This window comes from Paramacrobiotus metropolitanus, unplaced genomic scaffold (assembly GCF_019649055.1).
Source record: "Paramacrobiotus metropolitanus isolate TYO unplaced genomic scaffold, Prichtersi_v1.0 Parri_scaffold0000164, whole genome shotgun sequence".
In the NCBI taxonomy this organism is placed as follows: domain Eukaryota; kingdom Metazoa; phylum Tardigrada; class Eutardigrada; order Parachela; family Macrobiotidae; genus Paramacrobiotus; species Paramacrobiotus metropolitanus.
The window spans coordinates 18,764-39,446 of NW_026570384.1; the positions used below are offsets into that span (position 1 = coordinate 18,764).

Below are 20,683 nucleotides of genomic sequence, written 5' to 3' on the forward strand. Positions count from 1 at the left end.
AGGCTGCAGACTTACGCATGGCAACAAACCTTCAATAAAATATAAATAAGCACATTAATAGTTAATAAATAGGCATATGCCATAAATACTATACGTTTGTTACTTACTTTGCCAAACAAAATTTATTTGGTTATTTGGGACTTGTCTTAATGGTAAGCACAGCCTGCATAATCTTAGGAGCATGTACGGTTAGAACTTAGAACAACTGAATATACTATTACGTAAAGATGATTATGGAACGTATATTTATTTTGACAGACTCGACATGGATAAATTATGCGTGTCGTGAGGTAGATTTCGGAGCTGTTGCGGTGACCTTTACTGGAAGTATCGTCTGCAGTAAATACTTACTTCCTGTAAGCAACTTCTGTGGTATATCCGACAAGTGCGAAGCTTTCTCAAGGTGAAACCGATACGTGAGAAAATCTCAGGGGAGACGCCTTCATCAGCATTTACAACAAGATTGATCAAATGCGACAGTTAGAGCCGTTATAAACCACACGTCGCGTTCCCAAGGCCAGGCTGTCATCGAACACCTGCATGACATAAGCGATCATGGGTTTTCCGCGAGTACGAGTAAGTAACACATTTTACCATTAGCAATGCCCAATTAGTATTGCGCAGAATTATCGCAAAACATTCGCTAGTTTTTGAAAGGATGAAGAAATCTCTTCTGGTTCAAGAGTTTCATTAAATCACGAAGTTCTTACTTGGTCGCGCTCAAAGTTTTGCTTGTTACTACTTTGTATAAAGGGCAATTTCTGTTGTCATTTTACGACAGTATTGGCGTAGAAAATACCTGTTAGTGGGAAACAATATTTATTATTGTTTCCCACTCGCAGGTATGTTCTGTGGATAAATATTTTAGTTATGAATGATCAGAAGCTACTGTACGTACTTGAAAGATCTTAAAAATTCTTTTCCCTTGTTTCATCGCAACTACAAGGATACCCATCGATTGCGGGTTAATCCTTACCTGGTAATCCTGGTATGTCTTCTTTTATCATCAGACATCAATACTACTACACGAGAAGGCTGATAATTTAGTTAAGTTATAAATAATTTTGATTTAGGAAATTTTAAAATCTCTTAATTTAATTTTCAATTTTTTAAAACCTTATTTTTTGCTTTGCTTTGCTTACTTTTTTAAAATTTTACTTATGCAGGCTATATATGTGCAATGCGTACGGTTTACAGCAAACATAAGCACATTGTATATACGAAGCGGAAATTTTCTAAATAAAAACAAAAATTACTAAATACTGTAGCCTGATTTCATTATACTCGCACGTACAACAAATTAGCAATATTGTTACGTTGTAGATCAAAGTCAACCGTAAGCACACAATCCTACAAGCTTCCTTTATTGCGATTTAAAATGGCAACCCACCACCACTTCCAACATGTAAAATTCTTCAAATCACCGTAATCAAAACCGGACTAATGACATCAGCGACTCTAATACCAGTTAAAATAATCTAGACAGTAAAGAAAGCACCTAAATGAAGCAAAGCTGACATCGAAGCAAACCCAACCCGCAAAATAAACAAATTAATCGTCATGCAGCTGCGAAAGGAATGACCCGCCTTGAGGGTGTGTGCGCGCGGATTTAAGCCGAGTAGGTGGAGGAGGACGTAGTGCCACCGCGGCCAGTCCAGTTGGTATGGACAAACTTGCCAGGTGCATCCATGAGTTCGTAGGTGTGGGCGCCGAAATAGTCGCGCTGGGCCTGCAAACGCACAAGCTTTAAAAAAATGGAATGGTCTTAAAATACCGATTCTAACCTGGATGAGATTGGCCGGCAGCGTGGCCGAGGCGAAGCCATCGTAGAAGGACAGGGCCGACGACATGGCCGGGACGGGAATACCGTTTAGGACGGCGGTCGACACCACCTGGCGCCATCCATCCTGCAAAATGACGCCGAAATTGAATGTGAATCTTGTGATTATCGAACGGATCCATCACGACGTTATTTTAAAACAATTCTCTAACTTTCTGGAATTTACCAAAACAATTCAAAAACTGTTTCAGCGTAAAAAACAATGGTATCAACAAATACACAAAAACATTCAAAAACCACTGAAACTGCAGGTGCGGTCAATTCGTTGTACCTGTGCGTCGCTGATTGCCTTCTTGAAGAAATCATCCAGCAGCAAATTAGACAGATCGGGGTTTTTGTCGAAGGCCTTTTTGATATCTCCCAAGAAGGCGCTAAATAATACCAAATTTGCAAAAGCCTATACTGTATGTCGTTACGAACCTGACTTACCTGCGAATAATGCAGCCGCCACGCCACATCAGAGCAATTCCGCCGTTGTTCAGCTTCCAGTTCAACTGCTTAGCCGCCTCACGGAACAGCATGAAGCCTTGGGCGTACGAGATGATCTTCGACGCGTACAGGGCCTAACAAATGAAAACAACACCATGAAAAAGGGGTACTGTAATGTAGAAAAAACTGCCCTAGCAAAAATTATTCCAAAAAAGTAACAACTGCCATGCAGCACCAATACAATAGTGAGGACTAAGGAACGAACACGGTGTAGAGAAAAAGGAGAAGCGCAAACAACTGAGCAAAAGGAGGAAACAGTCGTCGAGGTGAATGATTATAACCCGACATTTTCACACCCTAAAATCTGCTTTGTAAAAGTTCGATTGTATTAGGACTTACATAGCTGATTTGTTCGATAAATTTCTGCCTGTCACCGGTGAATTTCGGGGAGGGACGTTTCAGTTGCTTGCTGGCATTGACGCGCTCGTCTTTCAGCGAAGACAAACAACGAGCGAAAACAGCTTCACCGATCAGGGTCACAGGGATTCCGTATTCCAAAGCTGCCATAGTTGTCCACTTTCCAGTTCCTTTCTGTAAATCACGTAGAAAAATTTAATGACAAAAAAGGAAATCATTTCACAAAAAATTAAGACCAAGCTATTAATCAAATGGGAATGCTCCGCGCTTCCTCGCGGAAAGCCTCACAGAAAGAAAGTATATCAATCTCGCGTGCATAACGAATGACCAGGCAATTTATTACATAATTACATCTGAAAACAAGCTGAATTTTACGACCCACCTGCCCAGCAGCGTCGCGGATCTTGTCGACGAGGTGCTGGCCCTTCTCGTCCTTGTACTTGAGAATATCGCTAGTGATCTCAATCAAGAAAGAATCCAAAAATCCTTTATTCCACTTAGCCAAAGCCTGTAATAAAAACTTGCTTTTGCCAATAAAAAATGATTTTTTTCTACCCTGGTAATCAAAGCCAGCTTTTTTGAATCCAGTTATTTAAATCCGAAAATGAATTCCATCAGCAGAACGAAAAAATGAAGTTTCCAGAAAATTAATCTAATACATTTCAAATTCTATATAAAGAAACATAAGTTAAAGACCGGAAGGCGCAACTGAATGGGACTTCAAGTTCAAATTGCCAAATCACAATCTGCAACTATCAAATTTTTAGTATTTTTTACTACCTCGCTCATTTCGTCATTGGTCATGCCGACGACATCGCGCATGATGTGATAGGCTTCAGCGATTAGTTGCATGTCTCCGTACTCGATTCCGTTGTGCACCATCTTCACGAAATGACCGGCGCCATCCTCACCCACCCAGTCGCAGCATGGTTCGTTGCCTACTTTGGCGGCAATGCCCTGAAAGATGTCCTTAATGGCTGGCCTGCAAAAATAGACCATTTATGATAAACCAAACAATCACAGTGGTTAATAAATCCAAAATACATCTGCGAAGATGTGTTTTGGATGCTCAGTTGGTGCACAGCTTGCATGCACATCAAAAGCGAAATCAAAAGCGATTCAATCATGACTAAATTACTCGTACTTATTAGTTAGGCCTATTAAACATTTTATAATCACTAAAATCAACTTATTTTAATTCACTTTTGAAAGCTTATTCAAACACCTATTTCATTCAGTTTCTACCATAATTACCATTTTTAGTTTCAAACATGCTCTCAATTGCGCAAAATAACTAAGAAATCTGCTTACCGATGTTTCATTCAAGAACTACAAAACATTAAAACTGACGCTGTAAGTGCGGCATAAATGAAGCAGAAAACGCCCACTAGGCATCAACAGCCCTAATTAACTAGGCATCAGCTTACCACGCCGCAGCAGAGCCTCCAGGCATCAGGGACGGTCCATGACGAGCTCCCTGACGGATAAAGCAAAAACGTTTATTATTCCGATGGAATTATTGCAAGATGCAAGCGTATTTCCTACCTCTTCGCCACCGCTAACACCGGATCCCACAAACAGAAATCCCTTGCTCTCCAAATCCTTGGTACGTCGACGACTGTCCAGATATTCAGAATTACCACCATCGATAATAATGTCACCTGAATCAAATCAACCATAAACAAAAAACCAAACATATGATCTGCAACAAAGTAATCGTAGCGATTTTCGCAGTCGATTTTACGCATCGTGACCTCGTGATCAAATTAGATGCAACCCATTACTATTAATTTGCATCACCTGTACCATGTATTTTCTTGATTCTTGTAAATATTATTGTAACTCTTGTAAATTTATGTTTCATAAAACTTTTCGAGTCCATAATTACTACGACTGAAGAGTGTAAAAACGTACCCTTTTCCAAATGCGGCAGCAACAGGTTGATGAAATCATCCACGGCTGATCCAGCCTTGACCATCAGCTAAAGCAAACCAAAGAATATCAATCTATCAATCTTCATTCAAAACTTTTCCGCACGGATAATAAGTAAGTACATGAATGGAAAGTGCTGACACCGACAATTCGTACGTAAGCAGCACAGACAAATGAGAGTTATGAGACCACCGCACTTTTGATTGCTGTATTCTCGTACTTATACTCCCTAACCGTAAGAACCGTCCGCCCATAACGGTATCGGTCAGAAACTCCGATACGATATTATTACAAATGCCTGTAAGAACTGTCCTTAAAGTCTGTTATCTTTACCAGCTCTATAATTTCATTTACCGTGACAGTTTATTCTAAATTATGCTGATTAATGCAAAGCTATTCATGTTACTATTTTCCATCAATAAATACGAATTTGTGTACCATGATGCGGCGCGGCTTCTTCAACTTGGCTGCCAGCTCTTCAATGGAATGCGCACCGATGACCTTGGTGCCTTTGGCTTCATTCTGCAGGAATTCATCGACTTTTGAGACGGTGCGGTTGAAGGCCACCACCTAAAAATAGCAACATTAACATACAGACGTGAAGTTACCAACAATTTTATTTATAGGGCGATCAATACAACCACCGACTCCAACAGAATCCAACAATGCAAACGTAATCGATTCATTCAACATAAAAACCATAATTAAAATTCTCAGAAAAAAACGGGAGCATCCAGGGGCCTGTCATCCGTCTGGGTCGGTTAGCCATTAAAGGTTGAAAACAGTCAACGAACGGAATCGAAAACAACATACCGACTAATAACATACATCGGCTAAAATGTAATTCCCTGTACTATCTGGAGCGAGCGCTTTCGTAAGTGCATATTAACACCATTTGCGCCGTATTTAACTTTTTACAGTAAATTTGCGTCTACAGAATAAACATCACAAAATGCTAGGAAAATGATGTTTCAGTAACAACTCAAAACTATCTTCATAGTTGCATAAATATTGCTAGAAACACTGCAAAATACAACAACTGTATAAACGCAGCCCGCATGAAATAAAAGTCAAAAAGTGTAAACATAGTTTAGCAACGTACCGTGAAGCCATGGTCGTTCATATTCAGGATAAGATTCTGTCCCATCACGGCCAAGCCGATCACTCCGATATCCCCGCTGAAAATATCATTATTAATTTTGAGCTTCTTCCTTTTAAACGAAATATACCGAATAAATACGCATTTGCCTTAGTAATTAAGAAGTGTCGGTCCGGTGAAAAACGAACACGGAACACACCACTAACCGAGAGCGAGAAGAATCTCGCGTACAATAATAAACTTACACTGCTTCACCGATCACCATTTTGGACTGGATGCTGGTTCTGGAGAAAAAGAAATAAAAGGGGAACGCAAATCAAAGTGCAAATGGCGAAGAAGGAGCTGGAAATGCGAAGAAAGTAGGAAATGCTAATCCGGTGCGCCTTCGCGAAAGTACTGCAACTGGTTTTGCAGCCTGGATTAGTGCTGAATCACGCGAAAGCTAGACCCGCATGATTTTGCAGCGCGTGCCGAGATGAGGTGCGATCGAGTGAAACCTGTGTAGCGAGCACGGCTCAGGGGGTTCACACTTCACAGTGCCCACAGTTAAAACCGTAAGTTTAAAGTACAGTACGTACTTTTCTTTCTTATATACTTTGTACGTACAAGGAAAATCTAGATTTTCTTGTACGTACATAGTTGTACTCACCATCAGTACAGTACTTTTAATACAGATCTGTATTAAAAGTACAGATCTGTATTTAAAGTACTGTACTGATGGTGAGTACAACAGTACAGTGTACTTACTATCAGTGCATTGTACTGTACTCTGCTCTTTATGTGCTCGTACTGTGGCTTTCCACATGAAGCTCTTTCCGCTCACCTGTCAGTCGCTCACCGTTTCACTTTTGCGATACAGGTTTAAGGGCTCTGTAATAATAATTTTTCCTTTGAATAGGTAATTACGAACGGAAATGGACAGTTAGGAGATTAACCAACGGCCGGTACTGCCCGGCAGTCGATCTATTCATTAATTTTGGTTACGCTCTAACAGTGTTAAGTGGATTTATTACCGGTCACGCACCAAATGATGCAATGTCCACTTCGTAGAAATTCAAGAAACAAGCTGCCGCCCGGCCACATATATGCCCTCGCCACTGCAGCAATCGGTGCGCAACATTTATGCGCTTGAATCGTCACAAATTGGCAATTACTTACTCGTATTAGCACACCTATCGTAACAATATGGAAAAAACCGTTTCTTAGCTGAAAAGTAAAAGTTAATCATTATTACACGTAAACACATTTGGCGTAGCGTTGCTTGTTTATTGTTTATTGCCGTTTTATGCATGTCAGCCTGTACATGCATATTGACGAATGAGAGAAAGGCCACCTAGTTCGCAGCAATTTTAGGAATACAATAACAACAAAAAGTGTGTGTCTGTGAAAAAACCTAATTAAGCTGCTTTCATTTGCAACTTTAAAAAGTCATAATTTCAGCAAATTGTTACTGCGATCTAATTTTTTATAAAAAGCTTTTTTTATTTAGCTAAAAGTGCATGTAGCTATTTAAGAACATGATTTGAAAGTCGAATTCGAAGAGTGCAGCGCTGGAATTACGCAAAACATAAATTTAAAACCGGAACAAATATAATAAAACAGTGTTGAAAATCCTCAGTACGTTCTGTTTTATCACTACATTGTCAATTCAAACAAAGCCGATTTTCAGCTGACGTTAGCTGGTATTACCAGCCAGCTGGAACCACTCTACACCTCTCCGCTCATTGCACCAACCGCGACTGACTAAAGAGAGCAGGTCGCCAGCATCCATAAATCCATAACCGAAAGAAAGCTGTGTGGTGGCATACATTCCATCATCATTACCACACTACTGCGCTACTGCCGGCGCAACCGGCCTGTAGTGCAGGATAATCCCAACAGCGACGTTACAGCGCCGGTGTGCTAATACACGCACTAATAATCTCCTGCTCTGAACTTCACCAGCGCCGAGTTAGAGGGAGCTAATTCACGCAGTGGCCCTCGCTCATTTGCATGTAATTGGCCAGCTAATCGTATGCGGACAGCCGTGGCTAACGGGGCAAACTGGTTGGCAGCATACTGTCGAGCAGAACGGCACCGGAAGTGAAGTGAATGTGTGTGTGTTGTGCGCATGAGGCTGCCTCTCATGTAATACACTTGAGCTGTACGCGCGGCCACGACGCTGACCGGTAGGTGCAGTGCACTGCTGTACACGAGGTACATGAGCCGGGACGTTCGGCTGCGATCGACGCACCGGCATCAGTGTGTAGTGTAGCGGCACCGCGGTAAGGTCATCGCGTGGACAACACCGCGTCAAGCGGAGTCATTTTCGAGTTTTTCACACTGTTGTATCACGCTTAATGAACGATATTGGATTTAGCTGGATTAGTGGGTAGTGTTTCCCAGTGATATCATGGATTTAATGGATGATTTCCCCACGGATGAGGAACTGGCCAAGTACCGTCAGCATCTGGAAGAACAGTCTGTGCAGAAGCTGAAGGTAAGCGAATGCTACATATAGCTGACATACATAGGGTGCGCGCAATGGCTGCGCATGACGGTATAAGTGAATATCCGCAATCTTTCCATGTTTAGATTTTGAGACCTCGTAACTAAAGCCCAAATAATTATTATGTTCTACTGTACAAAATACAGTATTCTGACGTTAGTTTGATTAAACGCAGCTACAGATGTGCTACGCCTTTATTATTTCAACGTTTATAATTGTACACATTACAGCGCAGTGTGTGGACGGTAAATGGCACAACATACATAAAAACAACAACTGCAACAACATAAAAAGTGCAGTACAGTACGTAATACAACTAACTGTCTCATGCAGCAGTCACAAAATAAAGTTTTTCCAATAATCTAACAAATCTTTTGAATTCTGCAACCTTTGCTGTCTCTCTGGCTAAGTGTGAATGCTGTAAAGGCGCTAAAAATATTTTATGATTTGGATATCACAATTATGTAATTATTATTTTTCTTAACAAACTTAATACTTGAAGTACCGCTAGAAACCTCTTAGGATATGATACAGAAGGCATTCGGTTAATTCTTCTAGCAATACAAAAATAAGTAATCTTTCAGAAGTTAACCAATGTAGCTGTTGATCGTTAGATGTAGACGACTAATATCATATAGGTAATGACATATATACTGCTATCATTACTTTTTATGCGAGGTTCCTGCAAACTGATTTCTCTTTACATCTTCCTTTCTAGTCAGGTCGACTGATAATCATTAAATAACCAACAGGAAGGTCTATTTGAAAGCTTTCCACCTGGCTTATTGCGTTTAAAACGCACCCATTACTTAGGAGTTTGAAAGACAATCGATGACCTTGAGATCTGTCGTCGTTACGATGGCCGCATGTACAAGTAGATCAATCGTCAGATCAAATGGCATATCAAACTGTAAAGTCAATATGATTATGCGCACCTTTCAAGGTAAAGGAATGTACAACATGTTGTTCTAATTTAACTGTGGTAAATAAAAGGTTTATTACCATCGCTCAACTTCTCTCCGCGTATCACTATAGCTAGCTATACACCATAAAGTAAACGATGAGCTTTTAATTTGTGAAGTTTAAATATATAATCCACAGAATTAATAGTATTGCATTTTTCGACATTACAGTAACAATAAAAAGAGAACAAGAAGTTTTGAAAAAAAAAGTTTTATGGCTTTTATCTAGTTCGTTCGTTAAATGGATCGAATTTGATTGACGCTGGTGCAGCGCACCGCGCGCGCGCGTGAAAGTGTAACAGGATATTGTAATTTGCAATTGGAGTTTATCAGCACAGAAGGCAAACATATGTAGCAGCCGGTAGAATTTCTGATTACTGTGCATACATGCTGATTTCGATTACTTTCCAATCCAATAAAATAGTCCAAATGCAACTGCATGCAAAGTTGCCAACACGGTTCCAACGGCGCATATCGGCACAGGTGCACAACAGGAGACTTTACATATATGAGTTTTCGCTCTATCCTACCGGCAAACTGCAAACATGTCATGTTTGAAAAATAAGCGTTATTGTTTACCATCAACGCAATTAACCGGCGCCACGCGCCCTTATTGTTAGTGTTCCTATAAAATCGGCAAAATTTTCGGAAAGTGTACTATTATTACAGTTGAAATCGGCGTTGAAAATGCCCAGCGAAGGTATGATGATCCCAGCGAATCGCATCACGGAAATTGGCACACCGCCACCCTCGGAGCTGCTGGTGTTGTCCCATTCGCCGGACTCCTTGCAAATGACCGGCACGGACACCGACCCTAGCATGTTGATGTTGGATGGGCACGGGGATACAAGCGGCTACGCCAGCAACAACAGCTCCAAGGACGACCACGATCTGGAGCCGGTTTCCAATATGATCGGCTCCAGCGACGGCGGCCAGAGCTGCAGGTACAACCACACTACACTGTTTTCTTGTACTTAATCACTTCAGCCAACAGCCACCAACCGTACACCGACTTATTCATTCTATTCATATTTCCAAAGAAACACATGCTTATGACGATTGAGTACAGTATAAGTACTTGTTCGCGTAAATTTTCCAACAATCACCAAACGTTGTTCTGTGTAAAACGCTTAGAAAGAACCCTTGCAACAACCTAACAACCTGTTAATAATTATTACTTTACATAACCGAAAAAATTGTTACTTGCCCAGCTGCCCGGGAAGAATGTTCTTAAAACGAAGGAAAATTAATGTATTTCCGCGAAATTAATGATTTTGGTAGCCCGGGATTAATGCACAGTTTGCACACCTCTGGGCAGGTGGTTACGTTCGATGCCGTTCAGCTGACCATATTAACGGCTCAATCTTCTAAATTTCACTCCAGTACATAATACGTATGTACTGCAGTGAAATTTAAAAGATTAGCCGTTATATTAAAAACAAAAAAGCGTGCAACAAAATCTGCTTTTCTGTGATTTCTCAAGATCAGTAGATAACATGCTTTCTAACCAGTATTTGTTTTTTATATTATGACATCGTAAAATAAGTTATAGTAAATTTCATATTAAAAATGGGAGTTTCTCAGCTGTAGCTGTATAACACTGTATCGTATAATTGTATGTGACAGTGGCGGAAATAATATTATATCAATAATGTGGCGGTCTTTCCCGTTGTCAGTTTCTGAGTGCTTTTTGATCAGAGAAAGTACTGTACTCTAACCTACCGTACTGCATTAATCATTTTCGTTGTGCCAATTGACCAGTCTGAAGTTTTGAACGCTGCATGACAAAGAATTATGAGTGGCAGCGTGTATTTCTCTTTAGCATCCGTTGTGTCATTTTTGTCCCGCATTCTAATTTTAAGTGTCCGTTTCCTGTCTAACGGTCAGCGGTTGACATCTGCCAGTCACACAATTCACAGTAAAGAAGTACTACTCGTAGTAATGTAATGTTGCTGTGCAGTTGCAGTGTGTCAGTGCGCAGCAGTTCACCCGAGTCCGTCCTGTCACTGCAGTCTGGGTCAAACGGATCACACACTGGTGCATGGTCACTGGTCAACATTGACGACACCGAGCCGCTCAACCCGGGGTGCGGCGCCGGCCAGTCACCGGAGGAGGCGGACCTCCATCCCGCTCCGCCAATCAGTGCCGTTCAACCGACGCCGACACTGCGTCGCTGCAGCCAGGAACGACTGCAGCATCAGCAACAGCAGCAACGGTCGGCTGCTGTCAATGAGGATTGTGATCTGTCAAGGTAAGGTTGTTTGTACTGCAACGGTAACGGTTAAACAAACCCCGACGGAGGAGGTAATTTGCCTGAAAGGTGTCAAGGTTCAGGGGCAGAATGGCGTAATTGAACGGCCAGGAGAGGGACAATGGCGCCTACTTAACCTGGTTGCGTAGTGCAGTCGGTGATCGTTGACAGTGTGTAGGGGTAATCTGTTAATTGCTACTAACGATAAGCAAGGTACCAACTACCAATTTGTGTTTGCTACAGGCAGACCGAGCAGTCAAGCGAGACGCCCATTGAGCGTGAGATTCGACTGTCCAGGGAAAGGGAGGAGGAGCTGCGCCGGGAGAAAGGATGGATGCTTCCGGATAAATCACAATTGAAACCCTTTGAAACTCGCCAGCGGCCAAAACGAAATGAATTATTTATGCAAAAGTAGGCACATCCCTTCGTTTGTGACCCGCCACACCTACTACACTTACACTGTTGATTACTTTTAACCTGTATGTTCTGTCTGTTTTAAAAAGTATATTTTGAATGGAAAAGCGGTCACAAGATTATGACGTAGAATATGTTTTTGATAAACTTAATTAATAAACTATTATATCCAAAAAGAAATTAAGTCTTAATGATGAGTTACAAATACGCAATTTTATTGACTGTCAGGTCGCAATAGAAGCATCTTACATGACGATGATGTTACAGTGATGTTGCTTGCAGCAGAGTGGACGCTACTTTTGATGAACCACCCGCCAACACCAAGTTTATACATAACCTGTACACGGACAAATCCGCCACCTCCCGCACGACATCAGCGACGTCGTCATCCGGCATATCGGACATCGATGGCGACACTCAGCGCCGTCTGGCCACTATACGTCTCCAGCAGGAAATTGAAGAACAGAAACGCCGCGAACTGGACCTGCGTCGCGACGGCCGCGTAAAATCCATCTCCGACGAACACGCCGATGTCGCCGACATTCTAAGCAACGGCACAACGTCCGTTATTGAGACGGAGCCATCACCGACACCCGCTTCAATGGAATCCTTTTGCAGTACACCCGAACCCGGCTCCGATAACAGCACCCTTCCGCGTGGCAACATCCTCAAGCATAAGGCGTTTTTTGAGCAGAACTCGAAGAAAGCGGACAGTCCGGCACCGGTACTGGCGCCGGTTATGCGTTTTCGCAATGAATTGCAGAACGATGTACCCGAGCAAAAGTATGTTAAAAATGATAACCGGCTCCAGGAGAATTACAATCGATTTGCAAGACCCGGAGGACGCAAGGAGCGCCCGGTCAGTATGATCCTCCCCAGCAATGCCTCTCCTAGCGATGATTCCGGAATGGCCAGTAACCCCACCTCCCCAACATGTGCCAGTGACGCGGAATTCAACACGCTAGAACTGCAGAAGAGCAAGAATCAGCTGTGGTTGATGAAGAGCGGCACCATCAGCAACATGAAGGTGCCAGTGAGTATGGAGCGGTTGATGGGTGGGGCCAAAGGAAAGGGCGCACGGGAGAGGATGTTTAATGGGGATCATACAGGGGAGTATTTCGGTAGCAGCAAGGGGGATGCGTATGTCGATTACTCGGCAGTACGCGCCAAGATCCCTGAGGAAACGGTGATGACCAAGAAGACTGTGTACAAGACGACGGAGAAGAAGATCTCGGATGAGATGCGCGAGATGGAAGAACGCGAACAGGAGCTAAGGTCAGACCGTCAGATCATGCACCATGTCTCAAAGGTTATAATACCTCGGCAGCCGCACCGGCTTGTACGAATGAGTAGGCGTAATAAGAGCCAACATCTGCTCTGTATTTTGCCGCAGCATTAAGTCCACTTCTAGCCTTCTACATACTGACAGTTTGCAGTGTAATCCACATTGCAAAGTTTACCCTTACACCCCAGCGATTCCACTATCTGCACATACGTATATTACTTTTTTTTAATCAAAATGGGTAATCAAAACGGGTAATGCAGGGCATCGGCATGGGTAATAAATCGTGTAAACAAAAATTATTCTGGGATAAATGAACATTCTTTCGTAAAATTCATACTTATCCGAAATTCGCGACTTGTGGGGTGCTTCGTCGGCGCATTAGGATTAACGTTTTCACGCTTTTTTGCTGATTTTGAATATGTTCTGTAGGCGTGTACGCACAACTCTCGGGCTATCCGTTATCAACGCAAATGCAGACGATCAAAACGGGTCATTTCGGAACGTTCAAGTCATTAAAAACGAACTGACGCATCAGTCGTCCAGTGCCAGTGATAACCCGCAGTCTGAGGACAGTGGACGGGAGAAACCAGCGCGCCGACGGACCGCCCTAGTGGCACAGTGGGAGGAGAGGATTCAGCAGCAAGTTTAATCGCTGTTACGTTTTTGAGTTTATATCACGGGCTAGTTTCATTATTGGCTTATTGGTAGTACAATGCTAATTTATCGGTTCTGAAATAGAAAAGAAGGGCTTTCATTTTTGTGCGGGTTTGTGGTTTGGTGCATGTTATCGGTGTTTACGCTTGAAGATATACATCGGTTTATTCAGTTCGTTCTAACAGTTTTTTCGATAATCGATAACCTCAAGGTTCAGTAAAGCCGCTTTGTTCAATAAAACTGAAAATTTCCTCATTCGATGCACAACTGTTGCAGTTACGCACTGTTGCAAGCTAAAAAATGCGGTTTCTAACTATACAGAAAATGAGATAACACAAATCCGACAAAAACGAAGACGGCCAAAATAACAGCAGCACAATCAATACGGACGAAGACAACGAGCACTGCCAACGTAATCATCACCTTGGATTGTCATCATCCAAGGCAAGGTATCTTGGATGATGACATATTCTTCCACTGCTATGCCTCCATGCGAAAGATCTAGTCCACGTTCTCCCTTCAAATAAGTAATTCACAAATCGCGATGAGACACGTTGACTGAATTAGTTCACTCGTCAAAGTAACCATGCTCTAGAATTTCAACCAGTCTTATTCATTGTGGTCAGTTTACGCTCTGCCACCGCTCTGAATCGAAAGGTTAGTACCAACTGACGCAGGCATTTGCATCATTCTGCATCCCCGCCCGTAATATGTTGCCTTAACTTGAAACTGTTGCCTGAGGTCAACTTGCCTCGATGCCCACTGCACCGTTAGATAGTCATTGTTTATACTTTATCCATACTGAAGTCCATATGAACTGTTTGGCAAATCTTCCAACAAGAGAACTATCCGATGAGCAAAAATTAAGTAACTAGTAACATTAAAACAGTTTTGCACTAGCATATGTAAGCAGTATTGTAAACCTATCCTAGCATGAGTAGCTGGTACAAGTAGTAAACCCGAGGGAAAAGTAATGAAAGATTAAGAACGAGGTGGTCATCTTCTGCTTAAGTACTTGTACATTACTACCACTACGAAAATACTGCTCCGGTTAAATTTCAAATAATATAATTTGCTAATGCAGTTATTGCAATATAATTTAATCGATTGCAAGCAAACTCACCTTTACGACAACAACTGTCACCGGTCTACAACAACATTTATAAAAGAGTGAGTACTAAAATAAGCAAAACCCGATCTTTGTCATGCTTAAACGGTTTCTTCTTGCAAGCGTGTATTATTCGCGTCAACTCTAGCGTAGTCTTCTGCATGTCGCGATAGCAGGCGAATGCTGGTTGCATGCTCCTCTATGGCACTATGATCATCGTCAAGTTTTCCCGCGCTGATTTCCAGAGATTTCAAAACAAATTTGGCATTTTCCACCAACTCCTGACGAAACTCTGCGTCACTTCTACCTTGAGCAAGTTTTGAATAACAAATGAGCAAATTCACGACGTGTGGAACCACAAGTTCTAGTTGCACCCAGCGCCGATTTCGGCGCATAAAAATGTTATAGCGCTGGAGAATATTCGATTTCTCGCGGCGGATTTGTGCTTCCAATGCCAACAACTGACATCCCGCATATAAGTGTATTAGATGGTTGTGTTGGGCAGGTGGATTGAGTTCACTAGAAAGGTTGCTGAAAATTTCGGCAGCTTTGGTAATCTGAAAGTACGACGACGTAGTAAGTATTAGACAACGTACGGTAGAAACTTTACCCCTTAAAAGAAGCACCTCCTTAAAGCCGTTGTTAAATTCGTAATTTGGCACAATAAACTGTGGCTTGAGGAATCTGTTTCGTTTGTTTATGAGTGACTCCGTGCGCTCAATCATTTGACTGACATCGTTGGCTCCAACACCGTCACGTTGACAAGAATTCCGTATTATGCGTAACAGTTTGAGGACTTCAGTCTTATTATCGCGAAACGTATTCCACACAGGCGACTCAAGATTCGTCGTACGGCTGGCAAGTGCATCGGTGGAGTTCAGCAAACTCAAAGTAACTTCAACGAGACGCTCTCTGACTTTGCTAAACTCTCTCCCATATGTTGCCTCGTCGTCTGATACTGCGGAGTTTCCGATATCTTGTTCTATAAAACAGGAAATCAATTACTTACGATCAGTTGAATGAAAACCGCTTCCTACGGTAGTTTTGTAAATCTTGAGCTATATATACTGGCGACTGCTAACCCATTTCTTTTGCGATTTTCAGCAGGCTTTCTTTGAAAGAGTTCAGTTTCAATGTAGATGGTCTTTTCAGGATGAGGAGGCTCCGCATATACTCCAAAAGGTCATTACAGCGGGGCAGTGTCGTAGCTTCAAATGCCGCTGCGTGGCAGCATTCGTATAGCTGTAGCCAATAACTTTCGAGTTCCGTTGATATCGGCGATTCGGTCTACAAAATCCAACCGCAACGAATTACAACGGCCAGTTAAAAATAATGATTGGGCTAAGCTGGATGAATACAATATTACTATACAATATTATGGCTCGCATTCAAACCCAGATGCCGGTTTGTACGATCGTGCGAGGTTTACGTCACCTCTGGTTGCTATTGTAAGTTCCTACGACAGTACACCTGAGCGCTTTGAGTTTCATCCGTTAGAAACTTTTGAATTTCCTTCAATTTTTGGGCGTGACGCTCGTCATTTCCCGATTTGGATCGCGCGGTGCAACTTGTCAAACTGCACAATCCGTGCTGCAGCATGGCGTCCATATAGTGGATAATACTGATGACCTCCGTGGATACCTTACGAATTTCTTGTTGAAGCTTACGTGGATGCTTCTCTCGTAGAGCTTCTTCGATATGCTCCGTATGTCGGCTTGCGTGCTGATGGAAAGCTTATGATTAACAATGTAAAACCAATCACCGCGCATGACACATAGTGCAAGTGGCATGGCTGTCAAGCCATATTATGTATAACTCTATATTCGGCCCGGAGGAAGACCTACTTCGCACCGGTTAGCCAAAACTTCTCCCAGTTTTTCTCGAGCCTCTCGGGAGTGGAGAGTCTGCTCTTCCAGCTCCGCTCTGACTAATTCTACCACTTGTTTTGATTTAGTCCATCGCTGCAAATATTTATGAAAATTTTTCTCTTATTTGGCTTTGCAGTTGTATACTTCTAGGCGCCTTACCGTTTCCAGTTGCCAGTACGTTCTTCCAAGAAAAAGCGTCAGAAGAACCTATAAAACCAGTTTATTTGATATCTCGTTATTTTGATTGTGCAACGAAGCTTCTCATACCTGGGAAACGATAGTGGCGATAACAAAATAAGGGATCCAACGAATTTGTTTTACGAGCTCGATCACAGCGGGAACGCAGCCCTGACAAAACGGTCAATGAATCAAAACACATACACCTAACTGACCTAAGTGCTCGTTAGTTATGCAAAATCCGACAATTATGTGAAATGATTCCGTCCGTACGCTTTGGAAATTGGACATTTCAGCATTGTAGCGTCCATAACCAGAAAAGCAGTTGCGATTCTGCAATTTCAGGCGCAGCGTGTTGTTGAATTTACAACAGAAGACTGGTGGTGGCAAGACGGGGAACCTCTCGGAATGATACGGTGTTTCGTCGAAATCACTGTGCCCTGTATGTGTGCCACAACAACCCAACTGCAAGCAAAGATCCTTTATAACATAGGATTTGTTTTAATGATGTGCTGCACATGCAAAGCGTTAACTTGTAAAATCAGCATTTAACTAAACCGGTTACATAATCGAAAATAATTGTGCTATTTTCTTTTGCAGTTAATTTGTGATACGATTAGTAACATATGTCTGCATAGAACAGAAGTTATTCGTAATACACCGGCAAAGTTGTATTTACGTAAAGTTGCAGAGCGTTGACAATGGTGGTATCGACGACGTTTTCACGGATTCCTGTGTGGTTCATGGAGGCGATCTTAAGAGATCCATCTGCATTAAGCGATGTCTCCACAGTACTATAGTGCCTCGCCGATTCTTCCAGATTCTCAATGTACACCGAATCGGCGGTTTTCCTTATAATGAGCGCCACGACAGCAATTTCCACAACAAGGATGAACGTCACTCCAATCAGAAACTGCTTTTATAGGGTTTGTTATCAACGTCAAATTAAACATTTGAGAAGTGTGGTATAATTAATGATAATACGTAATGTACGTACTTACCAAAATGTGCCAAGCTTTTTTCAGAGATCGCTTGCAAGATTTCATAAATACTCGAAGAGTCTTTAAGCAGACATATGTGAGCACACAAAGTATAGCGGCGGTTCCCGCCGTTTTCATCAGAGCCGTAATGACGAAACATTCCCTAGCAAACCGATATCAATACTGCCAATGCCAGTTTTAACTGCCAACATTTCCACCAGGGCTTTAAAATGTTTCACAGATTTCTGTAATCAACAACAAAACGCCGTTAAGCTCCTTTGCTACACATTCCTGGGTCAGCAACGTCAATTACATCAATTCGTATTCCGATTCCAAGTAGCGGAATGGCTAAGAGAAGAGCAAACATCTGCAGTACTCGGCGTCGATGCGATGCTGTGCACATTCGGCTGCATTTTAAAGACACCTCGGATGTAATGACATCGACACCAGCTCGTAATTCCGTGGAGCTAGATCGCAGGCTTGCCGTCTGCAGGGATTCTCGAACGCTGGTGAGGTCCACTGGAATCATTGTGACGATGACCAGGACTTCGGAGAAAACTTGTATAAATCAAAATCTCATTACAGTACTTAGTTAAACCATTACCGCACAACTTCACTTTGCAAGCCATACGAACGATGTACCGCAGTAAAACATAGTAATCATGAATCCATGGTATGGCGCAAGACACAAGTATATGAGAATAAAACCGGTTCAGTCTTCAAAAGTGTCGCAAAACAGGTTCTAGTTATTTCACAAAATGTATTCTGTATTAACCTGGTAAATACGCTAGCTACGAAGTGTAGCCGCCTCATGCGTTTATTTCTCTTATCAAACTGAAAAGATACACAGTGATAACAACACTTTTATTAAGGAGATTTTCAGCACGTGCCAAAGGAATCTTAGTCAATAACTGCAGTAGATTCTGCGCTGTTTCCCCATCAATCATAGGACAACTTTATTTTTAGCTAGGATGCATAGAGCACTCGGTAATGCAGCGGAAGCTGTGCCTTGAACAACCGGATGGAATGTGTGAGTCGGCTTGTGTTATCCAGTTAATATATCAATTTAAAAATCGCTGCACCTACAGTATGCGTACATATGTTATGTGCTACAGCTACACTTTACATACAATATCTTAAACGCCCTAATACTAGTACTTCGTATTACAGTAGCAAAGTTTTGCCAATCAGACTTCCAAAATTGCTGCCTGTTCAATTTACGTAGATAGCGAGCTTATAAAGGATTTTGTTAAACGGGTTCATTTAGCGATCTAGAGTCTAGACACACACCCAGCAGCCGCAAACGATTTACTCAGAATTACAGAAGCTGATTGTGAGAAACAACTAAAAATTACGTACGGGTAGATATCGGTTCTAAACCTCAGACTTGGCAACTGGAAGGAATTCTTTGGAAGAGATACAATTTGTAGCAAGGCAGTTAAAGTAAACAGCAGTGGAATAAGCTACAGGATCGATTACAGAGGCGTGCACAATCAATTTTGCACGCTAACCGTTGCAACTGCAACATTCAGCTGTACATGTAATAAGGAAGCTCGCGGCGCCTCAGTATACTTGTTAATGGCACTTTTTATCATCACCGCACTTCCACTTCGGGCAACATTTCTTCACGTCACAGCCTCCGTTTTGATTTGAGCATACCCTGGCTTGCGCGGGTATCAGCTGAAAGGTCACATGGAACAGTGTTAGTGACTTACAAAAGAGTGTGCTTGTGTCTTTCCCTAGAGCCTGGAGTTTTACCATTACCGCATCAAATACTTATGTAGTACGCTTTCGTCACCATGGCACATTTGTTCCATGCATCTTTACGGCTCTGACCTATGAGTAATTTCATCAATATGCCTCATGCCAACGATTGTATACTGGGCATAGGTGCTTTATTACGGTTAGTACAGTTACGAAATTTTCCTTATGCAAATTTAAGACCAAGTGGCATGAAGACATAAACTGAACGTTTTGCTGTTTTGATAAAATCAGTAAACAGAAGTTCTTATGTAAACATCTGTATGTGCCGATATGCTGGCTGTAACATGTCTGCAAATTATCTGTAGTCTTTCGTTTACGTACACGGTCTTACCATAGCACATATGCCGACAATCACAAAGAGTAACAATCGCAGAACGTCCATGGCTCCAATTTCAACGCAACACAGCTTAGAGGAAAATATGAACTGTGGAATCTCGGTTGCAAATTAATATCCTTGTGCTTGGCTTAATAATGGTGCTGTTTGTGAAAATTTTTGTGCGGTAGCTCTTTTTATTACGCTTTGTGCGCATGGTTTCGAATACATACGCCGGAAGCTGTGACACAAAATACCTAAAAAAACAAGTTGTTCGTCTTTGGGAAAAAGCCGTTTCACTGTTTTGGCAAGCGGAGTGCTATACATGCCTACTGGATTCGCATAATAAAGTGAAAGTACTGAGCACTACAAAATGGACGACAGGTTGAGACCATCAAGCTCTTTGCGTTGCGCTGGTCTGCACAAACACAATATCAAAAATGCCTTAAGCCAACAGTAAGCCCTAAAGGAAAAAAACCAGTGGTAAGAGCAGGAAAATGCGATGCACAAGGAGGACTCCAGGTCAAGTAGAAGTACGGATCTTTCGGTATATATTTTTATTCCATGCCTATTACCGTTAATTTTTTTAATAATCGCAGCCAACTCAAATTTTACGAGTTTTATGACTTCAGCTAATTATTGCAACAAAATATGAAATCAAGACGAAACATAAAATGGAACAAAACAGTTACCCGGGGAAGA

The 20,683-nt window shown here is 42.0% G+C and overlaps 3 protein-coding genes and 1 long non-coding RNA gene across 12 annotated transcripts; 2 read left to right on the plus strand and 2 right to left on the minus strand.

Moving 5' to 3' along the window:
- The first annotated feature begins 58 nt into the window (after positions 1-58).
- On the plus strand, positions 59-2,103 carry LOC129600101 (uncharacterized). Of its 3 annotated transcripts, none has more exons than XR_008692018.1 (3): positions 59-152; positions 259-576; positions 1,324-2,103. It is a non-coding gene; the product is annotated as an uncharacterized LOC129600101 (long non-coding RNA). The 3 variants fall into 3 exon arrangements; XR_008692017.1 differs by lacking the exon at positions 1,324-2,103 and adding an exon at positions 947-1,045; XR_008692019.1 differs by lacking the exon at positions 1,324-2,103 and adding an exon at positions 869-992.
- On the minus strand, positions 1,349-6,142 carry LOC129600099 (6-phosphogluconate dehydrogenase, decarboxylating-like). The gene is made up of 13 exons (XM_055498498.1): positions 5,963-6,142; positions 5,721-5,796; positions 5,057-5,188; positions 4,601-4,667; positions 4,232-4,347; positions 4,114-4,163; positions 3,467-3,668; positions 3,069-3,194; positions 2,669-2,860; positions 2,270-2,403; positions 2,112-2,211; positions 1,785-1,907; positions 1,349-1,729 (listed from the first exon to the last, which is right to left on the minus strand). The coding sequence occupies exons 1-13, from the start codon at positions 5,980-5,982 to the stop codon at positions 1,610-1,612; spliced, it is 1,458 nt and encodes a 485-aa protein (XP_055354473.1). The 5' UTR covers positions 5,983-6,142; the 3' UTR covers positions 1,349-1,609.
- LOC129600097 (uncharacterized) lies at positions 4,670-14,022 on the plus strand. Of its 5 annotated transcripts, none has more exons than XM_055498497.1 (7): positions 4,670-4,732; positions 8,077-8,196; positions 9,837-10,111; positions 11,128-11,418; positions 11,662-11,829; positions 12,118-13,107; positions 13,547-14,022. In XM_055498497.1, exons 2-7 carry the CDS (start codon positions 8,110-8,112, stop codon positions 13,764-13,766), a joined length of 2,031 nt encoding a protein of 676 aa, XP_055354472.1. In that variant the 5' UTR covers positions 4,670-4,732; positions 8,077-8,109; the 3' UTR covers positions 13,767-14,022. The 5 variants fall into 5 exon arrangements, with proteins under 5 accessions (XP_055354472.1, XP_055354468.1, XP_055354469.1 ...); XM_055498493.1 differs by having other exon boundaries at positions 4,677-4,732; positions 12,115-13,107; XM_055498494.1 differs by lacking the exon at positions 4,670-4,732 and adding an exon at positions 6,781-6,826 and having other exon boundaries at positions 7,387-8,196; positions 12,115-13,107.
- LOC129600094 (uncharacterized) lies at positions 13,917-20,169 on the minus strand. Of its 3 annotated transcripts, none has more exons than XM_055498489.1 (12): positions 20,000-20,169; positions 18,218-19,584; positions 17,926-18,149; positions 17,604-17,824; positions 17,198-17,389; positions 17,015-17,095; positions 16,907-16,954; positions 16,724-16,840; positions 16,350-16,601; positions 15,962-16,166; positions 15,614-15,861; positions 13,917-15,436 (listed from the first exon to the last, which is right to left on the minus strand). In XM_055498489.1, the coding sequence occupies exons 3-12, from the start codon at positions 18,062-18,064 to the stop codon at positions 14,981-14,983; spliced, it is 1,959 nt and encodes a 652-aa protein (XP_055354464.1). In that variant the 5' UTR covers positions 18,065-18,149; positions 18,218-19,584; positions 20,000-20,169; the 3' UTR covers positions 13,917-14,980. The 3 variants fall into 3 exon arrangements, with proteins under 3 accessions (XP_055354464.1, XP_055354461.1, XP_055354463.1); XM_055498486.1 differs by having other exon boundaries at positions 13,924-15,436; positions 15,506-15,861; XM_055498488.1 differs by lacking the exons at positions 18,218-19,584; positions 20,000-20,169 and having other exon boundaries at positions 13,926-15,436; positions 15,506-15,861; positions 17,604-17,837; positions 17,926-18,058.
- Positions 20,170-20,683: the final 514 nt, after the last annotated feature.

Excerpts from the sequence above, each read along its gene's own strand:
- LOC129600097 (XM_055498493.1), top strand. The coding sequence starts at position 8,110 with ATGGATTTAATGGATGATTTCCCCACGGATGAGGAACTGGCCAAGTAC. Across the intron at positions 10,112-11,127 it reads GACGGCGGCCAGAGCTGCAG|TTGCAGTGTGTCAGTGCGCA; the intron begins GTACAACCACAC and ends GTTGCTGTGCAG. Across the intron at positions 13,108-13,546 it reads GAACGCGAACAGGAGCTAAG|GCGTGTACGCACAACTCTCG; the intron begins GTCAGACCGTCA and ends TATGTTCTGTAG.
- LOC129600094 (XM_055498486.1), bottom strand. The coding sequence starts at position 18,064 with ATGTTTCGTCATTACGGCTCTGATGAAAACGGCGGGAACCGCCGCTAT. Across the intron at positions 17,096-17,197 it reads AAATGTCCAATTTCCAAAGC|GGCTGCGTTCCCGCTGTGAT; the intron begins GTACGGACGGAA and ends CCGTTTTGTCAG. Across the intron at positions 15,437-15,505 it reads TTAACAACGGCTTTAAGGAG|ATTACCAAAGCTGCCGAAAT; the intron begins GTGCTTCTTTTA and ends TCGTACTTTCAG.
- LOC129600099 (XM_055498498.1), bottom strand. The coding sequence starts at position 5,982 with ATGGTGATCGGTGAAGCAGT. Across the intron at positions 4,164-4,231 it reads GTGTTAGCGGTGGCGAAGAG|GGAGCTCGTCATGGACCGTC; the intron begins GTAGGAAATACG and ends TTTATCCGTCAG. Across the intron at positions 1,908-2,111 it reads AGGCAATCAGCGACGCACAG|GATGGATGGCGCCAGGTGGT; the intron begins GTACAACGAATT and ends GTCATTTTGCAG.